At 45.2% G+C, this 10000-nt stretch overlaps 1 protein-coding gene across 1 annotated transcript; it reads right to left on the bottom strand.

The window, feature by feature from the left end:
• Positions 1–502: 502 nt before the first annotated feature.
• Positions 503–3329, bottom strand: LOC119580370. Its single transcript, XM_037928487.1, has 2 exons — positions 3080–3329; positions 503–1363 (listed from the first exon to the last, which is right to left on the bottom strand). Exons 1-2 carry the CDS (start codon positions 3210–3212, stop codon positions 804–806), a joined length of 693 nt encoding a protein of 230 aa, XP_037784415.1. The 5' UTR covers positions 3213–3329; the 3' UTR covers positions 503–803.
• Positions 3330–10000: the final 6671 nt, after the last annotated feature.

The raw sequence follows: 10000 nt of genomic DNA, 5'->3' as shown, positions 1-10000 counted from the left end.
ACGTGTGGGGGACGAATTGGCTTCTGTCCGTCGGTTTCTCCCACCTTCAGTGTCACGTCGAGAATCAGAGTTCTCTAGAAAACTCTCCTTCGGTTTCTACGATGAGCTGGATTCCTGACCGCAACAGGGTATGGACCAGGAGTGAATTCATTAGTGCATATATTCACCTTTACAATTAGAAAGGTGAGTATCAAAAAAGGAGATATATGACTGTTGAGAAAAATGAGTGTCAGTGGCATATACATGACAACCAATCGGCAGAAGAGATGTTAGTTGTAATAAAGAAAATTAAAAACTGCCTCTACAGAATGTATATAAAGTTTATTATTAAAATTGACAAATCTGTTAAGAAAACATTATCCATTACAAAAAATAGTGCTATGTAACAGAACTAATTCACATATCGAATAACATCTTTAATTATCTTGAGAAGAGTAATCTTTTTTTATACAAGATGCAAAAAATTATGATTTTTATTATTCTATTTATTTATTTTTAGACATGTAATTCATATTATCCATAAACTCGTAACTTATATCCGGTGGAAGTTTTTCTTAAGTAAGCGTATCTGATCTTTACATTTAAAGTAAAAAATATCTCCTCCGTATATATCAGTGTCCCCATACTTTTGGAACAAATACTCCAAATTACAAAAAAAATAATAATAATAATAAAATAAAAATTACAAAAAAATTACAAAAAAATTAATTCTTAGCCTAAACAACGGACTCTAGTGTTGCTTACGTGAAAGTGTCCGTCACCGGGAGGACCTGACTCGCAGAAAGTTGCAATAGGCACTGGATCTAGTTTTCCAGCTGGTCATTCTCTTGCAACAAGAGCAAGTCCAGTATCTGCGCCCTCAACCGCAGTTTCTTCGTACCCGACATTTTCTTCATGTAAGGTAACAAACTCTTGAAGAAATGCAAGTCATCGTCTTCCAAATCCTCCTGTTCCTCCTGAAGTGCTTGTGCTTTCCTCTTTCCTGCTGTAGCATCGTCGGCGTCTTTGCTCGCGCGTTCTTGGCTCCGTCGAAGTCGCTTGATCCCTTCCCCGCTGGGTTCTTGAGAGGTCACAGCTTCGGAGGATCTTTTACTGGATTTATCTGGCGGAGACGGTGGCCAAGGGAGGCTTGAAAACCGAACTTCACAACCCTTTTCCTTGACGTCTTCCCCGTCGACTATTCCCAGGGGTAGGTTCGCGAATCGAGACTCGGGTGTAAGAACATTCTTTAGGAAGGCCATCTGTTGGAAAAATGGCCAAGTACTAGATACCTGTTCTCCGGATGGTCCTTTTGCTTCCATCTTCTTCAGCTCTCGTCTGTAGTAATCTCTGGCGTTCTTCCATTTGTTCCTCGCTATTTTTTCTGAAAAAAAGAAGAAAACATGACATAAAGTTATTGCACTTTATTTTAAAATAAACTCAGCTGTTAGTAATTGTTACGATTGGCTTACTTCCTGCCCTTCCCCTCCCCCCCCCATAAATAAATATACCTAACTGGCAGTCTCCACTTGATGGGTGGCCAATGGGACAAGGGTGTTGCCCCGGGATAGGAGCCATTATCACAGATCTCAGATCACTCCCGAAATGGTGGTGCCAATGTTTAACAACGTCATGTGATGGGCATCTTCATTGCTTTCATTTGTAGGTTTCTTGTGGTATACGAAAGCTCCCAATCCCTTGCTTGTTGTTGTCATAGGGGGCTTAAGGGACGGAGACTGAGGCCCAATGTTAGGGATAACCCCTGTTTTGGACCTCAAGCCCTCGCCTCAACAAATTTTGCATAGTCTTTCCTTCTCCCTCTTTCCTTTTCCTTCTCTTCTTCAACCCCTTCTGTCCACCTATCATTAACTCATTTTCACCTTTTTCACCACAATTACCCTATACTTGGAGGCCTTGCCCCCCAAGCCCCACCCTATCGCTGTATTTAGAATACGCCACTAATGACCTTTGATGCTGATATGGCAGAAAATTTGCAATAAATAACAATAACTGTGGTATACGGCCATCCAAGTAGAAAAACCCTGATCATTGCTCAATACTCCACTTGGTTACATTTTCACACCTCTCTGTACCTTCAAACCGCTGTAACTGAAAATATATTACGAGTTATGAACTGGAAATCTACACACGGCCTAGAGAGATGTGTATTATTGTGCATGAGAAATTTCAGCCTCCCAGGATAACCGGAAGTGGGTCAGGGGGGATCTTTAATGAACGCCCCTCATAAGCAGTGGTCATTTTCTTAGTAGCAGACTCGTAGCAGTAGTGTGGTTATTGTGATAGTAATAGTAGAGACGATAGTAGCAGTAGTGGTAGTAGTGGTAGTAATAGATGTATCGGGGGTAGTAGTGGTGGTGGTAATGGTAGAAGTGGTGGTAAGTGTGATGGTAGTAGTAACATTAGTGTTAGTAGTGGCAGTGGTGGTGGTGGCAGTGGTGGTGATGGCAGTGGTGGTGATGGTGATGGTGATGGTGATGGTGATGATGATGATGATGATGATGATGATGATGATGATGATGATGATGATGATGATGATGATGATGATGATGATGATGATGATGATGATGATAATAATAATTATTATTATTATTATTATTATTATTATTTATTAATTAGTAAAAAAAATAATAATAATACTAAATAATAATAATAGTAATATTTATGCATAATTAATAATAATAGTAATAATTATGCATAATTAAATAATAATAATGATAATAATAATAATAACACAACAAACAACAACGAAGCAAAAGTAACACCATTCCTATTGCCATGACGACCTTCCTTATCTACAGCCGGCGGGTCTGAGTACCCCTACCCCCCCACCCCCACCCCCATCCCCCCACCCCACCCCCAGCCCAGCCCACCGCCACCCCACCCCACCCCACCCCCACCCCGCCAGGACAGCCGCCAACCCCCCCCCCCCACACACACACACCCACACAAAACATGACAAACAGACAAAAAAAAAAGGCGAGGAAAATCACAAAATTCATCCTCAACGAGCCGATTCACCACGAGCTTTCTTTCTTTCTTTCCCCCCCCCCTCCCTCCCCTCCTCCCCCCCTCCCCTTACCTGACGCGTTTAACTCCTTGCCGATGTCTACCCAGAGTTTCTTGAGCACCATCGCGTTCTTGTGCTGGGGGTGGCCAGCGTCCCACAAGGCCCTCCGCTCGAACACGGCACTGATGACGCTTTCCGTGAGCATCTGGCACTGTTTTTTTTTTTTTTTTGCGTGGTTCGTTTTTTTTATGTGCTTTTTTTATGCTTTTTTTATTTTTGTTTTTTTTTTAGTGTGTGGTTGAGCACGCGTAGGTCTGTCCCGCCTGGTGTCCCGCGAGGCTCTAAGCTTCTCTCTCTGGCGTGGCGGGGAGCGGGTGACGGGTAGCGGTGCAGGCTGGCTAGCGGTTTCTGCTAACTCGCTACGCGGCTTCCGACGCTCTGTTTATGTATTATTTTATTATTTTCTGGCGTTTTATGGGGGTGAATGGATATACTCTTGGGGGGTTGGAAATGCGCATGGGAGAGGAGGGTAAGTCTTGGTGGTGGTGGTGCAACGCGCGCGCACGCTACCCTCGACCCTCTTAGCAAACCGCGCTCCGTGCTACCGACCTGACTGGCCGAGCCGTGGTGGGAGGGAGGGGGGGAGGGGGTGAGGCAGAGGGATCATCGTCGTCGTCATCTTCATCTTCATCTTCATCTTCATCTTCATCTTCATCTTCATCGTCGCCATCACCATCACCATCATCATCACCATCATCATCATCATCATATCATCATCATCATCACCATCTCATCATCATCATCATCATCTCCATCATAATCATCACATCATCTCATCATCATTATCACATCATCATCATTATCACATCATCATATACATATCATCATAAATCATCATCATCATCATCAGCATCATCATCATTATCATCATTATCTCATCATCATCATAAATCATCATTATCACATCATCATCACATCATCCATCATATCATCATATCATCATTATCATCATCATCATCATCATCATTATCTCTCATCATCATCATCATTCCATCATCATCATTATCAGCATCTCATCATCATCATCATTATCGCATCACCATACATCATCATCACATCATCATCGCTCTCTCATATCTCTTTTCTTCCTTATTTTTTTCACCACCACGTCCTCCTTCTCTTCATCCTCCATATCCTCTTCCCCCTCTTCCTCTTCTTCCTTCCCCTCCTCCTCCTTTCCTTCTTCTTACCCTTCTCCTCCTCCTTCACCTTTTCTTCCTACTCTACCTTTTCCTCCTCTCTCTCTTTCTCTTCTTTTTCCTCCACCTACTCCTTTTCCTCCTCCTCCCCCTTCTCCTCCTCCTCCTCCTCCTCCTCCTCCTCTTTCTCCTCCTCCTCCTCCTCTTTATCCCCACCCTCCTCCCTCCTCCTCCTCCTCTTCTTTACCTCCTCCTCCTCCTCCTCTTTATCCCCACCCTCCTCCTCCCATCCTCCTCACTCCTCCTCCTCTTCCCTCCTCCTCCTCCTCCTCCTCCTCCTCCTCCTCCTCTTTATCCCACCCTCCTCCTCCTCCTCTCTCCTCCTCCTCCTCCTCTCTCCTCCTCCTCCTCCTCCTCTCCCTTCCTCCTCCTCCTCTCTCCTCCTCTTCTTCCCTCCCTCCTCCTCTCCTCTCCTCCTCTTTCTCCTCCTCCTCATCCTCCTCCTCCTCCTCCCTCCCTTCCCTCCTCTCTCCCCCCTCCTCCTCCTCCTCCTCTTTATCCCCACCCTCCTCCTCCTCCTCCTCCTCTTTCTCCTCCTCCTCCTCCTCCTCCTCCTCCTCCTCCTCCTCCTCCTCTTTTTCCCCACCCTCCTCCTCCTCCTCCTCCTCTTTCCCCTCCTCCTCCTCCTCCTCCTCCTCCTCCTCCTCCTCCTCCTCCTCCTCCTCCTCCTCTTTCCCCTCCTCGCGAAACCAACCATGACCTTAGTCAAGGTCATGAGTCGATCAAGGTCGCCAGAAGCCCATGACAAATGAAAGGGCAAGGGGAAAGGGGGGGAGAGAGGGGGAAGAGAGGGGGAAGAGGGGAAGAGAGGAGGAAGGGGGAAGGGGGAAGGGGGTAAGAGCTTGTTAGGTGGGGGAGAGGGAGAGGGAGAGGATTGAGGGTGCGGCAAGAGATGGAGATGGGGATAGGTAGGGTTGTGGGGGGGGTTGGGGGGAGGGGGTGGAGATGGAAGAGGAAGGGGGGTGGGGAGGAGGGGGTGGAGATGGAAGAGGAAGGAGGTGGAGGTGGGAATGTGGGGGGTTGGGGGTGGAGATGAAGGGAGGAGGGAGGAGGGAGCATGAGGGAGGGGGGGAGGGGAGGGGGAGGGACGTGCCTAGGTAATGACATATATTTTTGCAATTACACGTTTCCTCTGCAACGCCAGATTGAGCTTTCGTGCAGAGATTTTTGCTTCTTGTTTCATAATCTCAGGTTCTTCTCTCTCTCTCTCTCTCTCTCTCTGTCTATCTCTATCTTTCTTTTCTCTTTTTTCTCTTTCTGTATGAGCGTATGTCTCGCTCTTTCTCTGTCTCTCTCCATGTCTGTCTCTGTCTGTCTGTCTGTCTGTCTGTCTCTCTCTCTCTCTCTCTCTCTCTCTGTCTCTCTCTCTCTCTCTCTCTCTCTCTCTCTCTCTCTTTTTTTCTCTCTCTCTATCTATCTATCTACCTATCTATCTATCTATCTATCTATCTATCTATCTATCTATCTATCTATCTACCTATCTATCTATCTATCTATCTATCTATGTATCTATCTATCTATCTATCTATCTATATATATATATATATAACTCCTCTCTCACGTTATAACCAGTGACTGACAATCTCCGAGAAACTGCAGCAGCTCCCCTCAGCTCTCCCCTCCTTTCCCCTTTCCCCTCCCCCCACCCGCTCCCCTCCCCTCCCCTCCCCACCACCCGCCCTCCCTTTCCCCTTCCCTCCCCTCCCTTTCCCCTTCCCTCCCCTCCCTTTCCCCTCCCTTTCCCCTTCCCTCCCCTCCCTTTCCCCTCCCCCCACCCGCCCTCCCTTTCCCCTTCCCTCCCCTCGCTTTCCCCTCCCCCCACCCGCCCTCCCTTTCCCCTTCCCTCCCCTCCCTTTCCCCTCCCTTTCCCCTCGGCACTCCCGTCTCCTAATCACCCTTGACAGATCCCGTCTTGGTGCTATTAAAGTGCCTTGCAATTCCTCCTCTTGCATGTGCATTTGCAAGACGGGGATGGGGAGTGAGGTGTCGTGTGTTTCTATCTGTATGTCTGTCTGTCTGTCTGTTTGTGTATTTGCCTGTCTCTGTCTCTGTTTCTCTTTCTGTCTCTGTCTTTGTCTTTTTCTCTGTACCTGTCTGTCTGTCTCTCTCTCACTCTCTCTCTCTCTATCTATCTATCTATCTATCTATCTATCTATGTATCTATCTCTATCTATGTATCTATCTATCTATCTACCTATCTATCTATCTATTCTATTTCTCCCCCCCTCTCGCTCTCTCTCTTTCTCTCTCTCTCTCTCTCTTTTTTTTCTCTCTCTCTCTCTTTCTTTCTCTCTCTCTCTCTCTCTCTCTCTCTCTCTCTCTCTCTCCTCTCCTCCTTTCTCTCTCTCTCTCCTCTCTCTCCTCTCTCTCTCTCTCTCTTTCTCTCTCTCTCTCTCTCTCAAACTCTCTCTCTCCCTCTCTCTCTCTCTCTCTCTCTCTCTCTTATCTCCACCATCTGCTTGACCTCGCCTTCCTCATTCGCGCGGGAAAAAATGAAGAAAATAACAAGATAACTCGGGTTTCTTGACTTATCTTGCGTGCGTGCGCGTGTGTGTGTGTTTTTTTTTTTTTTGTGTGTGTATGTATTTTAGATTCTTTTTTCCTTTCCCTCCTTCTCTCTCCCCTTCTTCCCCCTTTTTTATCTTCCTCTCTTACCCCCTTCTTCCCTTCCTCCTTCCTCCTTCTTCCGACTACCAATCATTCCCTCCCTTCCACCTCCTCTTCTCTTTTCCTCTCTCCCTTGTTCTCTTCCTCCATTTTCTCTTTTTCCCTCCTTCTCTCCTCTTTTCCTCCTCTTCCCTCCTCCTTCTCTCCTTCTCTCCTCTCTCTCCTCCTTTCTCTCCTTCTCTCCCTCTCTCCCTCCTTCTCCCCCTTCTCTCCTTCTCTCCTCTTTCTCTTTTCCCCCTTCTCTCCTTCTCTCTCTCTCTTCTCTCCTCCCTTTTCTCCTCTTCTCTCCTCCCTTTTCTCCTTCTCTCCTCTTTCTCTCCCCTTTCCCTTCTCTCCTCTCTCTCCTCCCTTTTCTTCCTCCTTCTCTCCTTCTCTCCTCCTTCTCTCCCTTTTCTCCTCTTCTCTCCTCCTTCTCTTCCTCCTTCTCTCCTCCTCATTTCTTCTTCTCTCCTCCTTCTCTCCTTCTCATTCTCTCCTTCTCTCCTCTCCTCCTCTCCTTCTCCTCCTTCCTCCTTTCTCTCCTCCTTCTCTCTCCTCTTCTCTCCTCTTCTTCTCTCCTTCTCTCCTTCCTTCTCCTCTCTCCCTCCTCCTTCTTCCTTCTCTCCTCTTCTCTCCTCCTTCTCCTCCTTCTCTCCCTTCTCTCCTCCTTCTCTCCTCCTTCTCTTCCTCCCTTTTCCCCCCCTTCTCTCCTCTCCTCCTCCTTCTCCTTCCCCTCCTCCTTCCTCTCTCCTCTCTCCTCCTTCTCTCCTTCCCCCTCCTTCTCTCCTCCTTCTTCCTTCTCTCCTTCTCTCCCTCTCTCCTTCTCTCCCTTCTCTCCTCCTCCTCTCCCCTTCTCTCCTCTCTCCTTCTCCCTCCTTCTTTCCCCCTTCCCCTCCCTCTTCTCTCCTCCTTCTTCCCTCCTTCTCTCCTCCTCTCTCCTCCTCATTTCTCCTCTTCTCTCCTCCTTCTCTCCTTCTCTCCTCTTCTCTCCTCTTCTCTCCTCTTCTCTCCTTCTCTCCTCTTCTCTCCTCCTTCTCTCCTTCTCTCCTCTTCTCTCCTCCTTCTCTCCTTCCTCCTCCTCTTCTCTCCTCCTCTCTCTCCTCCTTCTCTCCTTCTCTCCTCCTCTCTCCTCCTTCTCTCCTTCTCTCCTCTTCTCTCCTCTTCTCACCTCCTTCTCTCCTTCTCTCCTCTTCTCTCCTCTTCTATCTCCTCCTTCTCTCCTCTTCTCTCCTCCTTCTCTCCTCTTCTATCTCCTTCTCTCCTCTTCTTTCTCCTCCTTCTCTCCTTCTCTCCTCTTCTCTCCTCCTTCTCTCCCAACCTGATCTTGAATGGAAATTCCTCAGGTCGATCTTGGTGATAATAAGATTGGCAACGCTGAGAGTGCTCGCTTCTCGAAGCGAATGGATTGGCAACGCTGACGGTGCTGCAGAACGTTTTCAATTATTATCGTTTTTTTTTTCTTCTTCTCTTTTTCCTCTTCGTCTTTGTTATAATTTAGTTATCTCTCTTTTTTATTTCTGAATAATAAGGGGGGGGAGATTGATCCGGATTATCCTTACCCGATTAATGATGAAATTAATAATAATGATGATAATGATATTGATAATGACGATAATAATAATAATGATAATAATAATAATAATAATAATATAATAATAATAATAATAATAATAACAATAATGATAATAATAATAATAATAATAATAATAATAATAATAATAATAATAATAATAATAATAATAATAATAATAATAATAATGATAATAATAATAATAATAATAATAATAATGATGTAGATGATAATGTCAATAATAATAGTCATCATAATCATGATCACCACTGTCATATGGTGATAATCGCTAACCATAACAATAACAACAATAACAACAGTCATAACAACAATAATAACAACAACAATAACAATAACAACAACAGCAATAACACAACCATAACAACAACAATGATAACAACAATAATAATTATAATAACAACAATAACAACACCTCCATCAACAACAACAACAACAGCAAAAAAAAACACCTCTTGTGCTTCGCCCCTCCCCCCCCCCCTCCTCCTCTCCCGCTCGAGGCTTCGAAACGCTTCACTCCCGCCTCGTCACGTGATTCGGAATTTTCCTTTCTGTTGCGTATTGCCTCCCTCCCTCCCTCCCTCCCTTCCTCCCTCCCTCTCTCACCCCCGATCACCCTCCCTCCCTCCCTCCCTTCCTCCCTCCCTCCCTCTCTCACCCCCGATCACCCTCCCTTCCTCCCTCCCTCCCTCCCTCACCCCCAATCACCCTCCTACGACCTGACTGCCTGACTAACTTGGGTACGTGGGAATGCCTGCTTGCCTGCCTGCTTGCTTGCTCGCTTGCCTGTCTAATTGTGTGTGTGTGTGTGTGTGATTGTGTGTGTGCGTGTGTGTGTGTGTGTGTGTGTGTGCATGTCTGCCTGTCTAATTGTGTGTGTGTGTGTGTGATTGTGTGATTGTGTGTCTGTGTGTGCATGTCTAATTGATTGTCTGTCTGTGTATATGTGTATTGTGTATGTCTGCTTGTCTGCACGTCAAACTGTCTGTTTGTGTGTGTATGCTTGTGTGTGTATGTATGTATGTATGCTTACCTGTCTGCTTTGTCTGTCTATCTGTGTGTGAGTGTGTGTGTGTGTGTTTATGTATGTATGTCTATTTGTCTACCTGTCTGCCTCTCTACCTGTCTGTCTGTCTGTCTGTATGTATATATGTATATCTTTCTGTCTGTTTGTCTGCCTGCTTGATTTTTTTTTATCCATTTTTTATAATATCGTCATTATTATTCTTTATTCTTATCATTGCTATTTTATTTACTTATTGTTATTATTACTATTATTATTATTATTGTTGTTGTTGTTGTTGTTGCTTTGTTGTTGTTGTTGTTGTTACTACTATTATTATTATAATTATGACATTATTAATTATTGTCATTGTGAACATTAATTTTGATAGTGTTATACCTGGTCATTATTATTGTTATTACTATTGTTATTACTATTACTATCATTACTACTATTACTACTATTTTCCACCTCTCATTTTGGCAAGAAAAGAAAAA

The sequence above is a fragment of the Penaeus monodon genome, chromosome 13 (assembly GCF_015228065.2).
Source record: "Penaeus monodon isolate SGIC_2016 chromosome 13, NSTDA_Pmon_1, whole genome shotgun sequence".
NCBI classification, from domain to species: domain Eukaryota; kingdom Metazoa; phylum Arthropoda; class Malacostraca; order Decapoda; family Penaeidae; genus Penaeus; species Penaeus monodon.
This window is presented reverse-complemented; position numbering and strand designations above follow the sequence as displayed.

Bases quoted from the DNA above. Each gene is read 5' to 3' on its own strand.
- LOC119580370 (XM_037928487.1), bottom strand. From the start codon at position 3,212: ATGCTCACGGAAAGCGTCATCAGTGCCGTGTTCGAGCGGAGGGCCTTG. The intron at 1,364-3,079 runs GTAAGGGGAGGG...TCTTTTTTTCAG, and splicing joins CAAGGAGTTAAACGCGTCAG to AAAAAATAGCGAGGAACAAA.